Source organism: Colossoma macropomum, unplaced genomic scaffold, assembly GCF_904425465.1.
Source record: "Colossoma macropomum unplaced genomic scaffold, Colossoma_macropomum, whole genome shotgun sequence".
Classification (NCBI taxonomy): Eukaryota; Metazoa; Chordata; class Actinopteri; order Characiformes; family Serrasalmidae; genus Colossoma; species Colossoma macropomum.
This window is the reverse complement of record NW_023494810.1, coordinates 28276519-28297955: the sequence shown is the minus strand read 5'-3', so window position 1 is coordinate 28297955 and position 21437 is coordinate 28276519. Positions and strand designations below refer to the sequence as shown.

At 40.0% G+C, this 21437-nt stretch overlaps 1 protein-coding gene across 1 annotated transcript in view; it reads left to right on the top strand.

Annotated features, from left to right (window-relative positions):
* Positions 1–21437, top strand: part of lrig1 (leucine-rich repeats and immunoglobulin-like domains 1) — a 71711-nt gene that overhangs the window by 45110 nt on the left and 5164 nt on the right. Inside the window, exons 7-14 of the mRNA XM_036559632.1 lie at positions 283–426; positions 1677–1820; positions 8874–8954; positions 14050–14121; positions 15845–15916; positions 16290–16453; positions 17028–17348; positions 18823–19104. Coding sequence (XP_036415525.1) covers positions 283–426; positions 1677–1820; positions 8874–8954; positions 14050–14121; positions 15845–15916; positions 16290–16453; positions 17028–17348; positions 18823–19104 — 1280 coding nt within the window. The remainder of the gene's footprint in view (positions 1–282; positions 427–1676; positions 1821–8873; positions 8955–14049; positions 14122–15844; positions 15917–16289; positions 16454–17027; positions 17349–18822; positions 19105–21437) is intronic.

Sequence of the window (21437 nt, the reverse complement as noted above, 5' to 3'; positions counted from 1 at the left end):
TAAAGGTCTTTGTAGTCTGGTATGTAGTTATAATGGTAGTGAGTTGGACCAGGTTTCACAGTCATGGCCTAATGTCTTGAAACATGCTGAAACTCAGGAAACATAAAAAAGCCACCTTTTACTCACCCGCCTACAGGAGGTTCACAGGCCAAGTACAATTTGTGAAGTTTTGTGAAATACCTAATCATATTTAAGGTCATTCATCTTCATTGTGACAGGTAAATTGCGCTGGCGTTACCTGTGTAACTGTAATAGCTGAGCTGTTTCGCTTTGGTTTTGCAGTCATTTGGACTATAACAGTCTGAAGGAGGTGAACAGTGGCTCTCTGTATAGGCTGGAGTCTCTGCTGCACCTCCATCTCTCCAACAACCACATCTCCAACTTCAACCCTGAGGGATGGGGTTTCTGCGAGAGGCTTCGAGAGCTGTGAGCTACTCACTACTGGTTTTTCCCTTTCTGTCTGTTTTTCTTTCTGCTCACTCTCTCTCTGTCCAAGATTTTAATGTAAAACAGAGTGCAAAGATGAATAGATTTTTACCATTAACCCCAGAACTTCATAATAGTTATATCATTTTAAATGTTGAGATCAGTATTCAAATGTGAAGCACTTAAATCCTGAAAAAAAAAAACTAATTTTTAATAAAACAGTTTGTTGTGTGTACACTGCAAAAAATGGTATCTTGTCAAGTGAAATCTTAAATCTAGTCAAAATGTCTAATATTTCCCATTTTGAGATGGTTTTGCACTTATAATAAGATTTTCTAGCCTATTTCTAGATGTTTTTTACTTGTTTTAGGTCATTTTATTCAGTAAAATTATCTCACTATACTGACATAATTTTGCTGGTTTCAAGCACGTCTCTTAAAACAAGCAAACTTATCTGCCAATATAGTGAAAATTTTACTTGATAAAATGACTTAAAACAAGTGAAAATGTGAAGAAATAAGGTAAATAATCTTAAATTAAGCTTACAACAACGTCAACAGGAGAAATATTAGATTTATTGACTATATTTAAGATAGTTTGACTTGTCAAGTTGCCATTGTTTGCAGTGTAAACACAGTTAAAGTTTCAAAAATATGTTTTACTCCCTGTCTATATATAGACACTAAGCAAAACTGCCTGATTTTAATTCATTGTTTTTGTGATATCATGAAAACCAACACATTTACATGTATCTGCCTTAACAACTTTCAGCAGTTCTGCTCCACCCAGTCACGCTGAGGTTATAAGGCATGTTTCAGTCTGGACTGCTTTTTGAATGAGGCACAATACACAGCAACCAATCAGAATGGGATCATTTACATATAGCAATCTTAAAGGCACAGTAACAAAAACAGTTAAAATATAAGTGATTTAACAGAGGTTAGAAATTAGTCATGTAAAAATGAATGATTATTGCTAAAAAACTGTTTTGGCCATAAAACATCCCAAAACAGGCTGCAGTTTAAAAGTTATAGTCCAAGGGACCCTTTGGCAAGTCCAGACTTTCATTCTTCATTCTTATAACTACATAAACTGCATATTAATTTTATAATATTATTTATTTATAGTAGTCTTAAGATTAATAACTGAATAATAGGCTTAAAATTGAAGGTATGATGAGGTAAAGTAAGAAAACTCAACTTAATGCAGCTCATTAACCAGATATGTGCACGTGTGTGTTTCCCTGTTAGGCACCTGGCCCATAACAACCTGACAAAGCTGGCCGAGGGCAGTTTTGCCAAGTTAGTAAACCTGCAGACGCTTCGTTTGGGCCACAATTCAATCAGCCACATCGCTGAAGGAGCCTTCAGGGGCCTCGCCGCTCTGCGTCTACTGTAAGTGCTCATTAGACAACATTTCTGTTGTTCTTTTATACTTAAGTCTCTGTTTCACTCAGTGTACTCTATTTTTCTAGTGTTTTAGTGCCTTTTAACTGGTTTGGTTTTCTTACTGTATTTTCTATTATATTGAAGATGCTCATACCTGCTGTATGCGTTTTACAGACATTTTGTTCTATTCTTGTTTGATTTCTTTTACATTGGGAGGTGCTGTAATGTAATTGTTGTCTGGGATTTTCAGTGATTTTAGTCCTGTCCAGATCCACCATGGCAGTCATTTTTACAGGCCAGTCCAGCAGTTTGTGCTTATGATTAAAACAAATTCTTGAAGTTATCCCAGGTTATGAAAATCCTGTGCGAAGTGCCATATTGGCAAATATTCAGTTAAATCTTTCGGAAAAGGAGGTTTCACTGTATTTAAGCAGGCGAAGCATTTACTGAGATGATGTTTGCTTTCCTACTCCAAGTGTGCAGCTTATTTTGTAAAATCACAGAAATAGTTAGATTATATGCAGCGATGTTGACTGTTAGGTTTAAATTCCCGAGCTAATGAAACATTACCTGCATTTCAGACAGCTAGGTAGATGGTTAGGGTAAACAAATTTACGATTAGATTAAATGAACATGTTTTCAACCTGTGAGTAGCTGAAGCTATTGCATATCGTCGCTGTCCAAAAACAAGTTATCTCTAAAATAGTAACTTTACCGGAGAGACACCTTTCAGTGTAAGTCAATGTAAAGAGATTTTGATCCAAGCGATTTTAGAGCATTTCTATTGGTCCATACATTATGAAATTTTCACACACCGTGAAGTACAGGTGTGTTAAAATGATGTAGAGAAATAAAAATCGACAAAAATGGAGATACATGGCTTTCTTTGGACAGTCACGATATGGAACATTGGTCATAAGCATTATAGACTTTCTGTGGTAAAATTGCATTAGCTCTCTTACATTACCTCCCCATTTAACACAAATCCTGTCCAAATAGTGCTATAGTAATACACTGTGCATCAGTAATGCTGTTATATTCATGATATTTAGTACAATTTTAGCACTACTTTAACTGTCTTTGTGCTAATTTTAGTATTATTATTATGTTTCTACTTCATCAAACTTTTATTACTGCAATGCGCTGTTACACTTTGGAAGTTTTCAGTTCTGAGTTTTCTCCAGCATGCTTCTGCAGTCTGTTCTGAGGCTATCCATACCCAGCTGCCTAAAAAAGGTCCAGTTTAAATGCATAGGCAAACTCTGTGTCGGTTGATTGTAGAGTTCATTGCGTAACTGTAGGCGGTCTGTTTTAACTCCAGTTGAAAAAGCTTTTCTCTCCTGTACCCTCTCCATATCAATGAGCATTTAAAGCTTAAAAAGATCATTCAGACTTGGTCTTTCTTGCTCTCTATACTGCTAAATCTAGAGTGAGAGCCGTGACTTCACAAAGCCGTTACTTTGCTTAGATGTGTTGCTGTTTGTGCTGTTTTTTAAGTGAGAACTCTTTTCTTCTTTGTTGGTCTGTTGGTTCCCACTGGAGCTGCATGTGCAGATCTCCCTGTCTGAGCCCCTCGTAGGACAGACATACACTTTCTTAAAGAAAGCTAACACACACACACACACACACACACACACACACACACACACACACACACACACACACACACCCAGCTCCCAAATCTACACCCTTCTGCTTCTCTTTCATGTTGAGTTCACTTTTTTTTTTCCCCTCCAGTTCAGTTCAGTTTTTATTCTTATGACCATATTTAGTTACAGTACTGCCATATTATCATTGAAGTAACAGTAACTGACATTTAGAGAATTGGTTTTTTATTTTACTTATATTATTATTATTCCAAATATAGATAATACATATGGGCCATTTTATTACATGTGAGTATTATCATTATTATTGTCATTATTATTATTATTACGTATAGTTATTCAAACAGACACACACATACATATATCTATTCTACATTTATTGTACTATATGTATTGTTCATAGATTATTATAATTGTTATTTATACATATAGATCCTTACATTTATATAATGCTTATTACATATTACATATTGATAATATTTTATTGTTATTGTGAAATAACAGTGCTTTTCTGAGCATCATGGATATCATGGATATCGTCTGTACTTACAACACTAAACAACTGCATTTTTCTTTGCCAAAAAAAAGCATCAGTAGTGTGGCAAGACTAGTGCATTGCATCAAAGTACTGTGATGTGTATTGTACAAAAACAGCCCAGTACTGGACAGTTTTAAACATCTATAAGATCATAACTCGGAACTCAGAAAATCCTGATGCTCAGTCTCAAATGGTGCTGGTGTGTATTGTTTTTTTGCGAATTAACTCTTAATATTGCATAAAAGTCTTTAAATATTTTGATATAATGTTTTTGCCATATTGCCCACCCCTACATATAGTTGCTTACATATATATATGTAACACATGTGGAGGAGATATAAATATGTGTGAGACATACGAATGACTCCACATCCCGACAAATATAAAACCAAACCTGTGTCTGTCTGGTCTGTGGGACACTGTTGGCAGGCATAGGGGTGAAACAGTGGGGGATGGGGCCCCTCAAGTTTGAGAATAAGAATGAGAGTCTCTGTTTGGGACCCCTTAGACCGCCACCCCCCCCTTTTCCCCTCCCTTTCTTCTGTCCATTCTTCCTGTCTGTCTTGCTTGCTTGCCTCGTCCTCGCCTGTCCCTGTTTGATGTGCTAATCTTTTTACCTCTGTGTGCCGCTGGTGAGAGTTTTCCCTCCCAAGTTCGTTCAGTTTGTTCATGCTGTTTCCTCTCTCTCTCTCTCTCTCTCTCTCTCTCTCTCTCTCTTTCTCTCTCTTTCTCTCTCTCTCTCTCTGTCTCTCTCTTTCTCTCTCTCTCTCTCTTTATCTCTATCTCTCTCTCTCACACACACACACACTCTCTTTTCCTTCTTCTCTCTCTCTGATTTCTTTCTTTTAATTTCTTGATTTCTTTCTTTTAAATAATTTCCCTTTCCTTCTTTTTATGTTTCTTCCTTCAATTCAATTCAGTTCAATTCAATTCAATTCAAGGTGTTCATGTTGTATTTGTATCGCCAAAGCTTGAACAGCTTGGGTGACAAAGTGTGAGAATATTTCAGTATAAAAATAAAGGAAAAAAATAGAACATTTTATAGAGTTTATTAAAAAAAAAACATCTAAAGTAAAACAAATATATGTTTTGTTGATTTTCTAAGTGAAAATATGTGAACACATCCTTTATGGAGAGCACATGTAATTGACATTTCTCCGCAAATTTCAGAGCACAATTTCTACTTATTTGCTGAGTTTAACAAATTGGGGAAATAACTTAAAATATAAAATGTGCCATAACTTTTGCACAGGCCAAACAAAACAGCAATTGTATTATTAGCAAGTAAACAGTAATTGTGTATTAAAATGTGCAGAAGTGTCTCTGTAGAGGATGTGTTCACTTATTTGCACTTAGAAAACCAACAAAACATGCCATTTGACCAGAAGCACCCAAACTTTTGCATGCAACTCTCTCTCTCTCTTTCATTATTTCTGTCTCTCTCTCCCTCCCTCGCTCTGTGTGATGAGACAGTTGTAATCTAATCACGGCTTTAGCGCGCGTCCTGGGCTCCCGCTGAAACAGAGCAGGGGGAGTTTTAATTGGAGAGAGAGAGCCAGACCGGGGCGATCGAGGAGCGGAGGGGACTGGGGCCCGCCATTAACAAACCAGCGCTCATTTAGGGTCAGCCAGCCAGAAAGAAAAGGAAACTGGCAGAGAGAGAGAGAAAGAGAGAGCAAGAGAGAATGAATCAGGGTAGTGCGAATGGGGGGAGCTGTCAGACTGCAGTGAAAAAGGAGGAAAAAAGTTTTTCCTTCACAGTTTGAAAGAGGGTCTTTTAGTGTCACCCACACAAAACGGTTACTCTCAAAGGAATTAAGAAGTAGCACCCCAAACCTTTGTCTCTGTTAACGTTTTCATTTTGATTGATTAGACATTTGAGGTTGTGCCCAGAGTTCAATAAAAGTAGGTGCGGAGTTTGTATTCAGCACGCGAATGATCCGGTTTGCTGTGTTTGTCATGTGGCAGGGTTAGGCCTGGGACTAGTGCTGATCACTGTATCATCTATACTACTACGCTGCATGTCAAAAAGTGTCCAGACACCCTGCTGAATTGTGAATTCAGCTGTTTGAAAGTGCACCCATTGCTGACACAGGTGTTCAGCTGCATCGACACAGCTTGTATAATCTCCAAAGAAAAGCATGGACCAATAGAATGGGATGCACGGGAGCAGCCACACATGAACCTCAGGCCCATGTGTCAAACACAAGGCCTGCGGGCCACATCAGGCCTGGGACACAATCCTGTCCCCACAACGTGCTGCACTACAGTCCCCAGCATGCACTGCAACACAATGTTCTGACTCACCTACCCCAAGAACAATCTATGGGACAGGGGTTACACCTCAATTCTACACAGTTCTACACAATTCCACACCGGTCATATCACCAAATACTCTAGCTGCGTTTCAGCTGCAGTTCAACCGATATAAACGCCTAATGTTAGCTCAGCAGCTCGGAAACTGAGCCCAAACATTAATGCCAGGTGTCTAGTTCAAGCAAATAGGTAGGTTTCATAGACCGAACTCCTGGGGACATTTGAATATTTGAATATTTCAAGGTCTATTACAAGTGTACAAGTGCTTTTACTGCTGCTAGGTTTTGCGTATTTTAAATAAACAATGGCCAGTTCGGGTTATAGCACAACATTAATAAAGCATTTTTTCTCTGGCCCATGAATTTGTTGAGATTTTTTAATATGGCCTCTTTAGTGGTTGAGTTTGACACCCCTAACCTAAGGTCACCATGCCCCAGTAACAAGCGTCAGCTAAAGGCGTATTCAGAAATTTTGGACATACAGCGTATATCAGTGTTTGAGTCACAGATAGATTTTTAGTTTCAGTGGTATTGATAAGCACTGAACAGGGCTACATGATATGGACACGTATTGTGTGTCTATAAATATTGCTATATATTGTGATTAGCAGTGATTTGCTGTAAATTTGAATTATAATTCAGATTTTGTGTTCTCCTGCTGATCCATCTTGTCAGAAATAAAGGCTGATGGATACATCCATTTATAAGGCATTGTTAGTGGCTTTATCTTTTTATCTATGAAGTGCTTTGGAATCTTTGAAAGCCTATTCACTGTTTATTATTGTTCAGTTAATGTCATTTCAGTTATATCAATACCACTGTGCACTAGGTCGTTTGAATTGTAGGCCCAGCGTTGGCCCAGTTGGGGCATGCCCAGTCACTGGAGCCAGACTTGCTGTGAAGTGCCCATGTGCCCAAACCTGCCAGCAGATATTCACAGTGCTGATGGATTCCGATGGCTGTGTGTATTTTGTGTGTGTGTGTGTGTGTGCGTCACTTATATTCAGCTGTCATACATTATGCATGCATTAGCCTGTACATGGCTGTGTTCCTCAGCCTCATGCTTCACAAAGGAAAGAATGTGTTTGGCTGGCAGAGAAAAGTGAAGAGAACTCTTTACACCAGGTGTGTGTGTATGCAGTTTGTTTGTTTTTGTACATTTTTAGGGACAAAATTGTCTAAACCGGAAAAGAGCTAGTTCTCCTAAGGAAAGTGTAAAAGAACTGATGTTACCGATGTTAGAGTTTGAGTTCTTGTTACATATCGCTGTTGTCGGGAAAAAAACCTTGTATCTCCAAAATGGTAACTTTACAGGAGAAGGAAAAAATTACTTGACTTCTAATGTAAGTCAATGGAACCAGACTTTTTCCCAAGTAATTCTGAGCTGTTTCTTTTAGTCCATTCATTATGAAGTTTACACTCAATGTGAAGGACAACAGGCATTTTCAAAATATGCCAAAAATGGAAAAAAATGGAGATACAAGGTTTTCTTCTGACAACAGCGATATACATTTGTATGCAAACGTTTGAACACCCCTGGGCAAGTTATATATCCCTCTACAGTATAGGATATAAATTATACAGCATTTTCTGCTAATTTTGTTGCATGATTTCTATTAATTTGCCTAGTTTAACATATTGATAAAAAACATAACATATAAATTGTGCCATAACTTTTGCACAGGCCACTTTTATTGTTTTATTTTTGTTTCATATATGTTAAACTTGGCAGATAGCCAATAACTGAACATTAGAACATGCAGACGTATGTTCACTGTTGAGGATGTGTTAATTTATTTTATTATTATAGAATTGATTACTATAGAAAATCAACAAGACATATAATTTGACCTGGGGTGCCCAAACTTTTGCATGTATATAATTAAATATAGGTACTTGAATGTCTGTAATAAATATGGGTCACATTATTATTCCATGTAGATACATATTTGTACTTACGTATACACATTTCAAAAATTATGTTTCTTCAAGGGTTTTTCAGTAAAGGAAATGGTAATAGAACCATAAACACTCAGAGCACCCTTTGCATTATTAAAGGGTGCTTTGCATCTTTAAAAAGTTCTTCAGATTGATGGAGAATGTGCTGTAGATGGTTTTATACAGAACCTTTTTGAAAAGAGTTCTATGTAGCACAAAAAGGGTTCTTCTATTTTTACGATGTGAAGCCTATAATAATAGAAGAACCCTTTTTGGAGCTATGTAGAACCCTTTTTAAAAAGGTTCTGTATAAAACCATATAAAACATTCTCCATCAATCTGAAGAGCTGTTCCACCATGCAATTAACCCTATAATTGAAATAAAAAAGGGTTATTTGAGTGTGCATGGTTCTATATAGAACCATTTTCTTTACTGAAGAACCCTTGAAGAACCACCATTTTTAAGTGTGTATATAATACTTATGGACGTCCTGGACATATTATGAAAAAGTGTGTGAGTGTGTGTGTGTGTGTGTGTGTGTGTGTGTCTATGGGCCTGCCAACAATACAGATCCTGAGCCAACTCTGTTGTCCTCCATCTCACTCTTCTCCCTCTCTCTCTCTTTCTTTCTCGTCTTTCTCTCTTGCCCCCTCTCCACAGGGAGCTGGACCACAACGACATTTCTGGAACAATCGAGGACACCAACGGAGCCTTTGCAGGCCTTGACAACCTCAGAAAGCTGTGAGTGTCTTTCTTTTCCCTTCCTTTCTTTCCTTTGTCCCTCCATCCTTCCATTCCTCTCTCTGTCCATCACTCTCCCTGCCCCTTGGCCATGCCGAGCCCTGAGCGCCTGATCAGGAGTTTTCCCTCTGCCGGCCGCTGTGGTTTGCAGTGGCGGTGTGTGGAGAGAGTTCAGACAGTTCAGGTTTATTTCCCCCTCTGGGCTCAGTGCTCCACTCAGAGACTCCTGCACGTCTCCGCTTTCACACGCATAGCTTTCATGTGTGGGCCTGGATCGGGCTTGAGGACCTGCATGTGTATGGTGGAGTCTCAGTTTAATGTAGCAGAGAATCTCTCTCTCTCTCTCTCTCTCTTTCTCTCTCTCTTCTCTCTGTCTCTCTCTTTCCTCCATTCTTTCTTTGGTTCCTCCTCCTTCCTATGTTATTTATTCCTTTTATCCCCTTCTTTCTTTCTTTCTTTCTTTCTTTCTACTTCTTCACTCACCTCTTGTTCTCTGTTTCCTTCCTTCCCTTTGCTTCTTTTCTTCCCTCTTCCCTTTCCCTCTTCTTTCTTTCTTTTCAGCCTGTTCTCTATTCTTCCTTTCTTTAATCCGTACTTCTTTCTTTCTTTCTACTTCTCTCAGCTCTTCTTCTTTCCTCTGTTTCCTTCCTTCCTATTCCTTTGTTTTCCCTCTTGCCTTGCTTTCTTTCTTTCTTTCTTTCTTTCTTTCTTTCTTTCTTTTCAGCCTGTTCTATCTCCTTCCTCTTGTTTCTCCATTACTCCATTTCTTTCTTTCTGCCTCCTCTCTCACTCCTTTTTTCTTTCTCCTCTTTCCTTTGTCTGTTTCCGTACCCTCTTCTTTCTTTCTTTCTTTCTTTCTTTCTTTCTTTCTTTCTTTCTGTCTGGGTTCCATTTTTAAGAGAAGTTATATTTTTAATTCATACATCCAAGCAGTTATGTACATTTTTCCTGGTCCAGCTCGTTGGTCAGCAGGCAGCGTGTGGAGTTCCTGTGTGCGCCCTGAGTTTTGGATCAGAGTGTTTGGTCTGTATGAGGTCTGTCTGAGTGCTGAGGGACTCTTTATGCTGTCCTGTGTAGGAGGTTCTAAGGAACTGAGGTGAGCTCTGGAGTCCAGCCTTGGCCCTGCAGCTCTGTTGTCTAATCCCGAGAGGGCGTGAAATGGGAGGGCAAAGGGGCGTCGGGGCACATCAAACACCCCCTCGCCCCCACCCTGCTGCTTTTATCCTGGCCACTCGGTGGAAGCCGTCCGGTGACGTGCAGCTCTGTCAAAATCCCTCTAGAAGCAGTAGTCCCTGCCGGAGAGCCCATTGACCCGGCCTGGGAAAGAGCGAGAAAGTTCCAGAGAAAAATGACATCAAAGAGCATTCCGTCTGCTTTGTGCCTGTAGATGTTCCCAGAGGCCGGAGCGGATGAGAGGGGAGCATGTAGCTTTAGCAGCCCACTGAACACGTCACTGTCGCTAATACCCCCGCATTTGTTCCTGACGTTTTTTATTTGGATATTGATGGGTCTGAGAAAATACCCATCAGCCCCTTTCTCTTCCTCCACTCTTCCTCTCCTTTTGAGAACGGCTTAGGTTTTTAATCCCTTTTTCATATGAATGGATTTCCTGGGATTTAGATACATACTAAATATGCTTTCATGACATGCTAATGAACAGATGGGGAAGTCCAATTAATTTTGGTCATTTCATAATAGAATTACGCAATATTTGTGTGTTCTGGATGTGATGCACGAGGCTGCTCATGTAGATGAGATATTATCCAGTGAAAACCATGCTAACCGCTTTCAGGCAACATAGACATGCGTATATACATAAATACGGTGCTTCAAATAAAAATGCTAATTGCTTTTTTTTTAATAAAAAATAAAATCTTAAAGCTGAAGAATACAATTGGGATTACAATTAGGATTAGCTATGCTTTGCTTTGCCATCTTACCGCTACTAGATTTTATTGCTAAATATGTAAATACTTCAAATGAAAATGCTAATGTAGCTAAGAACACATAAAAGCTAATTAGTGTTAGTTACCTGTTTTTGCAGTGATAACTGACTCCTAATAACTTTTATTGCTCAATATGTAAATATGTAAAATCAAAATGCTAAAACATCTTAGAAGAATTAAAAGCTAATTAGCATTAGCTCATTTTCCCAGTACTAACTGAATACCACTAGCTTTCATGGTAAATACATAAGCAGATTGCTTGAAGTAAAAAATGCTGATGTAGTTATGAAAACATTAGGGCTGATTTTTTGGGTGCTAACTGATCCCTGTTGGCTTTCAACACCAATAAAGTGTTTCAGATGAAAAATTGCTAATGTAGCTCATCACAAATTGATGGCTAATTAGCATTAGCTCATTCTAGAAGTTCTAACTGAACACTGCTAGCTTTTATTTTTATTATTAGCAGCATTAGCTCATTTTCAAGTCAAATGGGGCTTTAAGAGGAGAGTGTAACAGAGCTGAAGACCTGGTCAGAGGTTCAGAAGAAAGGGCAGCAGAGCTAAAGGTCAGTGTGGAGGTTGAGAGATCACAGCTCTCCAGTGTTTTGGGTGGCTGTGCTGGCAATGGCGGGGGGGCCGGAAGAGACAAGTGAAGGTGATGCCTCTATCAGGCGGGAGCTGACAGGTCCTGTCTGTTTTTCTCTCACGCACACACTCGTGCTGCTGACAGACGCCACAGTGGACTATCTCAGTGAGTGTCGGAGGCTACTTTGTGTTCAGCCAGCATTCAGACAGACTCTTTTTGGACACTAAAATCAGGCCGCTGGCATATAGTTGTTTTTGAAATGGTTCCTGCAGTGTGTCACATCCTTAAGACTCAGTGAGCTTTTGTCAGCGAAAGTTCATGAGCAAAATGATTCACTTTAGTGGAATTTGCGACAGTGAGTGAAACATAGCGTCCAGTTCAACTTCGGTAATTTTTTAAACGTGAATTAGCGTCCTTGGCCACTAGAGCTGCAGATTTAGCTGCGTTGCACTTTGAAGGGGCAGACCTTCACATAGCAGCACTGTATAGGGATCACTCTACCGAATTAGTTCAAAGTCAGAGTGTAAAATACATTTTGGACTTCTAAGGTATTATTATTATAATTAAATAATAATTAAAGTAATATTTTTCTGAATACTTAATACTATTATCTAATATTATTATTAAGAGTGTTTAAAATAGGCCTTGGCAATAGGACGATGTAATGGGACATCGTTGATGATGGACAAGTAACCCGATGACTGTGTAAAAAGCGTTAATCGCCGTTTTGGTAAAAGAACTGAGAGAGAATTAGAGAGGACTAGTTTATCGTTAAACAGCTCGTACACACTGTAATGTTGCTTTACCACACCGATTCCTCTTAATTTACTTCACGTGAATTGAATCCAAAATAAATGCCAACGTGCTTTGGAACTTGCCTCAAAGTGGGGGCACGCAAGTCGCAGTGAATCTACGACAGAAGTTGTTCATGAACACGCATAGGTTTTCAAAAGATGTTGGGTTACTCAGTATCATTGTTATATTACATATTATTGATAAACGTGATATTTTAATTAGAAAATATCATGCTAATTATTTTCAGATATCGCCCAGGCCTACAGTCCAATTCCAACTCCTTAGCTGGTCTTTAGGCTTCTGAAGGGCTTGCTCACGGTTGCTGGTCATCCTCTTTCTTTTTTACCTTCAACTGTTCCAAGCATAATTGTCTGTCCAGTGAAATAGTTCTTCTCAGAATATAACTGGATATGTCAAGGATTCATTCGTTTTCTTTGCCGTTCAAGGTACTCTCAAAAGTCTTTTCCGAGGCATCAGTATTTTTCCTGTCTCGCTTGTTTAATGTGTAGCTTTCGCATCCATGAAGAGCCACAGCGAAGACCACAGTCTGGACAGTTCTGATCTTTGTAGAGACAAATCGTTGCATTCAAAGATCTTTTCAAGCTCCTTCGTCCTTGTTCTGCCGAGTGCCAATCTGTGCCGTATTTCTTGAGTGCAGGATTGTTAATAAGTGAGCTAAGTTGGCAAAAGCTGTCCACCATTTCCACATCTTCTCCTTCAGTGGTAAAGTTGGCGGTCCGTCTTGTTGTCCTAACCTTGGTCTTTCTTCATGGACAAAAGTACAGCTTTAAAATGGCTGCTGTTTTCAGCTATCTGTTTTTATAAATAACAGTTTGTCATACAGTGCCAGAAACTACATAAGCAGGTCTATTAGATTACGTAACGACTCAACACGATTTGACAAGTTCCTAGGTCCAGTGCAGGACTAAAGCAAACTCCAGGTACCAAACATAACTCGTCTAATGGGCTACGTTTGGGATAAGAGGAAAACTGTATATGTTTGGTTTTTGGTCGAACTGTCGTTTTCCTCTGCATCCCTTATGGACAGAGTTTCATTCTCTGTAATCCTCTGAGTCAGGAGATCCAGCACTGACGGGTTCGACTGCGTATTCGTATGGTGAACTGAAATCTTCCATTACTGAGGTCATATCCCTCAGCCAGCTCTGTGTGTGTGTGAGTATGTGTCTCGGGGGCAGCTTTTGAAGAACGAGTGGGATTAGCCCCCTAGAAGGGTTCAAGCAGCTTGTTCTGCGTTTGAACCACAGCCCATGACAAGGCCGCTGTTTATTACTCTACAAGCTGCCGGGTTGTCCTGTCACTGAAGCCCCCTTTCATGCGGGCGGGCGTGCGGGCCCCGCCCTGTCATCGCCACTAAATTCTAATAAAGATAAAAGTGCGCTTTGAAGGGCGACGCTGGAGCCCCAGTCCCTCGCCCTCTTCCTAATCTCTGCACAGTTCAAATTACCAATACCTCCAATCCCACCCCCCCCTTATCTGTTTCACCTATACTAATTTCTCTCTCTGTCTGTCTGTCTTTCTCTCTCTGTCCCATTTTCTTTCCTCAAACTATTTTTTAATGTTCATTTTATTGTCACTCTCTGAATCTCATTGTATTTATACAATTTTTAATTGAATTGTTTCTCTCTCTCTCTTTCTTTTGCCATTCCCGTCTCGTTCCTGTCCCCCCTCCCTTTCATTTTCCCCTCGTCCATGTTCTCTCCCCGGTGTTACCGGCATCCCCTCCGCCCCCCGTGTTTGGAAAATGGCAGAACGCTGTTTGGAAACAGGATCAAGTCGGTGGCCAAGAGAGCCTTCTCGGGCCTGGAAGCCCTGGAGCACCTGTGAGTATCCCACAATACCGTGCGGCACCCGCCGCTCTCTGCCAAAAGCAGATGCTTGAGAGGGCTGCTAGCAATTTAATAGCGTCTTTGTAAAAGGAGAAGAGTGAGGCCGCTTGCTCGGCCAGCTGCTCGGAGTCCTGCTCCAGCCAGCTTCAACTTCAGCCTGTTTTCTTCTGCGAGAGGAACAGTTATTGAGCATATGGGCCGTTTTGTCAAAGAAATGGAATTTATAAAACAGCCTTGTGTGTCAGAGGAGCAGCTTTCGAATGTAGAACCAGGGCTGGAAAATAGTTGAGTAATTGTACTTGTTACTGTGCTTAAGTATTAGTTTGGAAGAGCTGTACTTTCCTCAAGTATTATTGAATTTGTATACTTGTACTTTCACTCAATTACATTTCCAAAGGAAAAAAAAAAGACCTTTGAAGTGCACCTCACAAACATCAAAGAAAGATATTTTTCTTTTACATTTGCCAGTCAGTTGAGCTCAAATGCATTTAGTTTTTATTAAAATATCCAGACAAATTCATATTAATGTAAAATGAAAATTATACAATTATTCCAATTTGTTTCAAAGCTAAAAAACATACTTTTCACTCCCCAGTCCATATGGAAACTATGCTGCTGTGGAAACTTTGAATTCACTGTTTTTGTGATGTCACAAAAACCATCACATTTTATATATCCACCTATTCGCCCTACAGCAGTTTAGCCCTTTTCATGCTGAAGTTATAAAAAGTGTTTCAGTCTGGACTGCTTTTTGGAAAAGGCATAGTACAGGGCAGCCAATCAGAACTTACTTACTCAGAGCTCATTTACATATGTCACTCTTAAAGGCACTGTGGCAAAACAGTCATTCTAAGCGATAAAAAGAAGTTAGAAAATGGTCATTTAGAAATGAATTAAGGCTGTTTTTGTTACGTTACACAACACAAAAGTTACAAGTGCACGTCAGGGAAGAAATACAAGAATAATGTAGGATATGGGCCCTTTAAATGGTTAACTTTTTGTTTTTATGTACTTGAGTGAATGTAAATGTAGATCCTTTCTTACTCAAGTGTACATTTCTTGCTCCGTACTTCCACCATTTATTGAGTAAGATTCTGACCCATACTTCCACTTGGATGTAGTTTCTCTGTTCTTTTTCTCCCAAAGGGTAGAGCTTTTAGAATATATAGCTTTCAGAATATAAAGCATTTAGAACAGTATTGCTGGCCAAATCTGGCTGTTGAAGATGTTTGATTTGGCCTTGTAGAAAGCTACCCTAGCCCCGCCTCCTCGCTCATTGAAAGAACAAACATACTTTATATATATATATATATATATATATATATATATATATATATATATATATATATATATATATATAAAACTTAATTTTTCCATTGTAAATTATTTTGTATTGTAGAGATTTAGCAGCAAAATACAGTGTAATGCTATATATTTGTAAAAACTATTTTTAGCTGTGATATATTTGTATTTTGTCTTGCCTTTTTGGCCCACCAAAAACATTTCTCATTGGACACCCAAAGACAAAAAGTTTGGGCACCCCTGATTTAGCATATAGGCTTTAGAATATCAATCTCTCATAGATGTTGCCTGTAAAGGATATGTGGTCTGTATGAGTGAGACAGAGAGAGAAACGTGTGAGAGTTTTGTGTGTACTGGGGACGTTCCCACGTTTTCCATGTCCAGCCTGAAGACTCTCTGTTTAATCTCCGGACAGGAACCTGGGGGAAAACGCCATCCGCTCCATTCTACCAGAAGCCTTCAGCAAGATGAAGAACTTGCGCAGCCTGTAAGTCCCCTTAAAGGAATAGTTCAGCCAAAAATGTCACTGTTGTTAATAATGCATGAAAGCAAACAGCCATCAATAACCATTGTGCAAATGACAGCGTACCATTTGGTGACTATAAACTTCCATTAATTATTAGCATATTAGCATTTTTGACTGAGCTGTTTCCTTTTTAAGCTTGTCTGTGGACATACGAACATTAGCAAACACACTCTCACTATTAAAGTGACATTTCTTCCAATTAAACGACAATTCTCTCAAGGCTATGTCTGAAAGGGCTATAAATGTCTTGCATAATTGAAACCCCCTGTTTCAATTGCCTTTTAAATAGAGGGAAAATTCTGCATTAAAAATTTCTTTCTTTTTCCTTCCATAGTGAAATCCTGAGCGATAGTTTCCTGTGTGATTGCCAGCTCCACTGGTTTCCCGAGTGGGTGGTGACCCGTGGTCTGCAGGCGGGCGTTCAGGCTGCATGTGCGCACCCGGAGAGCCTGAAAGGAATCAGCATCTTCCAGGTTCCACCGCAGAGCTTTGTGTGTGGTAAGCTGCCCAGTCGTACTCCTAGATAGTTTACTTCCAACCCTGATAAATCTGATCTAGCCAGATGTTCACATGCTGTGAGACTTTATTAGAAACTTAATTGTGGCAGCTAAAAATATAATATGTAAATGATCTCTGTTCTGATTGGCCCTATATTGTGCTACAGCTGTAAACTGCTGTAGGTGAAATAAGTGTATATATGTAAATAGGTTGGTTTTTGTGACATCACAGAAACAGTGACTTCAAAACAGGATGTTTTTACAGCCGATTTTCTATAAGAACTGGGGAGTGAGCTGTATGTTCTGAAACTTCAGCAATGTTTCCCACAATATAGGCCCTTTAACCTCTTTTCCTATAAGAACAAACACAAAATATTCAAATAAATAGGAAATAGTTAATGGGTTACAGCTGGGAATGAGTAAAAAAATTATGCATATGATTAGTTTTGTGCGGCATGTTTTAAGAACAGTGGGACACAGAAATGCATGCAAAAGAGATTTCTAAAACTGCCATCTCAGCCCCTCAGATAGGAACATATTTCTGTCTGTTCCTTCATCGTGTGTATTTCCTGTAGACGACTTGCCCAAGCCCCAGATCACGGTTCACCCAGTGCAGACAGCAGCGGTGCTGGGGAAGGACGTGCGTCTGACCTGCACGGCGGCCAGCAGCAGCAGCTCCCCCATGACCTTCACGTGGCGCAAAGACCAGGAGACACTTAATCAGGCTGAGGTGGAGAACTTCGCCCACGTGCGCTCCAGCGATGGCGGCGTCATGGAGTACACCACCGTCCTCCACCTCAGACACATCACCTTTGAGCAAGAGGGGCGCTACCAGTGCATCATCTCCAACCACTTCGGCTCCACTTACTCCAACAAAGCCCGTCTCAGCGTCAACGGTAGGTTTGCACTTCACACATTACATAATTTTTACGCTTCAGAGTTTATATCCTGACATTTTACACTTGCAGTTATTTTCTTCTTGTTGGGACTTTTTCTTTTTTCTTCATTTTAGTATTCTGTGCTCTTTACATGTATCATTTTCATGGGTTGCAGTTTATCAGCTACAACCATAAAACTTGAGAAGAACTGCAGAATCAAGTCTATACGGGAATAGTGTGCTTGTGCTTTTGGGACCATTTGTGCATATGGTTTTCGTTCATCCAAAAAAATTTTTCCCCCTTAGGAAATGAATGATGAAATGTTGAGAAAATTATAATCTAACTGCCACAAAAAAAAACCCCAAAAAAAACAAATATATTAGCAACCACCTGGGATAATATAGCAGTGGCCTAGCAACACCTTAGCAACCACCTGGGATAATATAGCAATGGCCAAGCAAAACCTTAGCAACCATCTGAGATAATATAGCAATGGTCTAGCAACACCTTAGCAGCCACCTGGGATAATATAGCAATGGCCAAGCAAAACCTTAGTAACCACCTGTGATAATATAACAGTGGCCTAGCAACACCTTAGCGACTGCCTGGGATAATATAGCAGTGGCCTAGCAACACTTTAACGACTGCCTGCGATTCCACAGCAATGGCCTACCAACATATTCGCAACCACCTGGGATTTCATATTAGTACATTTGTCAAGCCAACATTAACATTAAGCGACACTATGCGGCATGTCCAGTGTGCGGTAGCCCACTTGCCCCGAGCTGCATCGAGCTATTACATAATCTCTAATGAACTCGCAGTATGTCTGGGCTGATTAGCTGCATTTGGGGTAAAGAGCAAATTGGGCTAATTTGATTTTTGGCCAAACCATCACTTTAAACCTCACGTAATTTCGTTGACTTGATGCTTTACATTTGACGTGAACAAGCTCAAGCAGATTTCTTGGATGAAATAGTGTCTAGGACGGAGATTAAGCATTCGTGCTGCTCGGTCACTCTCTTACGGAAGGATTAGGAATAATTTGTGGATACGTAAGTCTCAGTTTCATGTCCCTTCAGCTTCATTGTGTTTAGATCCAGGGCTGATGAGCTGGACTGAGGAGCATATGCAGAGGGATACTCACTCGGCTTCAGAGCAGAAATGTGATTAGTGTCCATTTTCCCCTTTAGTCCTAACCAGTTTCTCCACACACATTTGGAATTTGGAACAAATTGATTTAGTGGCCTTTCTGTGCAGACAGCTACTCAGTATTACATGGTCTGTCTGTTTGTCCAGCAAATTGATTGTCTTCAAGTGTTTTATTTTATTTATGTCCTGCGGTTTCATGCCAGCCCGGTCCATTTCCCAAACCCTATTGAGTTAGCCACAGCTGTGAATAGTAGCTCTGTTTGGTGTTTTATGTTGTTAGGTTAGAAGGAATTAACTTCGCTATGGCTAATTCTCTGCTGTGTCTGCTTTTCCCTCACAGTGCTGCCTTCCTTCGTAAAAACGCCTCGTGACCTCACCATCCGGGCGGGCACCAAGGCTCGTCTGGAGTGCGCGGCTGAAGGTTTCCCGTCCCCTCAGGTGGCGTGGCAGAAGGACGGTGGCACAGACTTCCCAGCAGCTCGCGAGAGGCGCATGCAGGTGATGCCCGATGATGATGTTTTCTTCATCATGGACGTGAAGCCTGAAGACATGGGCGTGTACAGCTGCACAGCCAAAAACACAGCAGGGATGATCTCAGCCAACGTCACGCTCACTGTACTGGGTAAGAGTGCCACTGAAAGTTAGTGAACTCAGTCTCCCAGAACCCCCGTCTTTTGGGCCTTCCTCTCACAGTGTAAATAGTGAAGTGATAAAGCGAAAGTGATTTATTTGGATGTCAGTAAATTAACTTAAACGTGTGACTGATGATGTTTTGCACACTAAACACTGCAAAAATGCACCTTTTTTTAGATTTTAGATTCTTCTGGTGATGTGAACTCACTCAACCACTGTTGTGTCTGGCTTTGGTATAGAAACAGCCAAGCTTTTCAGACAGTTCCACCTCATACTTCTTGAAAAATGTCTACAGATTTGTTTTTTTCTTTGCTTCGTCACGCATGGATCGGTACCTTTAGTTCAAAACAGAGCTACGTGTATCCGAGCTGTGTATTAAAGCCCCCTAAAATTTCATCTGCTGAATGAGGAGGATAGAGTAATTTTGTGATTATTTGACATTAGAGCTGCAATAATAAGTCGACAAAAGAGGTTACTCAATGAGTGGAAAAAAAAACAACGTGCCATTTGCACAAAAACAAAACACAGTCATTTTCACATTGTTGCTGTTATAAAAAAAACCTTATTACTGTTTTGTTTTTTTGTTTTTTTTTGTTTTTTTTGGTCTCCAATCCTTTATATTGATTATGAGTGGACCAGTAGAATTGGAATGTCAATAACATGAAGAACATTTTTTCCATGTCCTAGAAATTTACCTGCAAGACTTTACTTGAACTCTGCTACGTAACATTGACACAGCCATGGCACAAACGTATCACAGCAGATGTTCATATGCTGTTGAGTTTTGTCCAAAATAAATGTCATGATAGATGTCATAATGTTTAAAGGCTAATGTGACATAAGCTGTCATGACATTATGACATCTGTCATGACAGTTACCAGTAATGGTAATATGACACTGTATTATTACTGAACAAAATGTGCCGTGACGACTCATGACAGCAAATGATAACTCACATGGCCTGTTTATGGCTTGGTTATGTCAATGTTATGTAGCAGGGTTCGAGTAAAATGCTACCATGTTAACATTTGGGAGATACGAGGTTTTGTTACACTGCATTGCATTCGACTATTCGGACAGATTGCAGTACACTACAGAAGGCGTGGGGTCGATATGTAGTCTGTTATTTTGTTTCACACCACCTCTTGTCACAAGGACAGAGCTTTGAATGATGGGAGAGAAGTGAAAGGAAGCCACAGTTACAATGCCCTGATTAGTCGATTAATCAAACAATAGATAATACATTAATGGATTACAGCCTATAGGCTCTGTTGTAGATGAAGAGAGTGAGTTGTAATAGGCTTATTTTATAGTGACAGACAGAACTTGTGTGTCTAGGTTAAAGAGTTGGGGAGAGCGAGTGAGTCCTATTGAGGTTACAGAGGGAGAGAGAGACCGAGTCCTATTGGGTTTGGTTAAGAGAGAGAGAGAGAGAGACACAGAGAGAGCTCTGTTGGGTCTAAAGCTGCTGGGATTTAGCTAACTCTAGCTCTGTTCCGCAGCACGAAAGAATGTTTTTATATATTTGTTTTGTTTGGTGCAGCTGTGGCCTTGTGTTTGGCGTCAGAGGTGAAAGGTCAGAGAGGGGTCACAGAGAGGCTATTGGGCTTAATCACTGGGATATGAGAGCTTTTCTCAGGCCCGAGCTCAGCTGCAGCACAGCCGCTTTACACAACCACCTGCAGGAATAACAGACAGACAGGAAGTCAAAGTTTCAGCTTTTTTTTCCCACTTATCTGATTTATATCTAATTTTCGCTTGAAGCCGAAACACATGGAATCTGTTTTTTTATTTTTAAATGCGTTCCATCTTTGTATGCTGCTTGTTTAGCTTGAATCTCGACCTTAAAAAGAACTTCTACTTTGAGCACAACCACAAATCGAGTCAGGGACAGTTCAACAGAATCAAATGTAAACGATTTTCGTCTTATTCTCAGGGCAGTTGAAAGATGGACTGCATTTTGTCTGCGCGTTCTTATAGATATCAGTATGTTGTACAGAGTCAGAAACCACATTATTATGTCTATAGAAGCGATTAATTCATGCTGGTTGCACGATGCTAATTGGTGGGGTATGAACTGTATTACTTGTTCTGTACTTTAGCCACATAGTTCCCGTGCGAACTTCAGACATGATCAACTGCAGCCACTTTTGCTAATCAGGCCTTCACTGTTTTAGTATAAAAACAGAACTCTAGGCATTGGACTTCTGTTCATACTCATATCCAAAATAGGTGAAAGTGCTTTTAGCCACCTCTGTGGAATACACTGTCTGTGATCTGCCACCAATGCATGTCTTTTAAAAGCAAACCTAAAGGGGAAT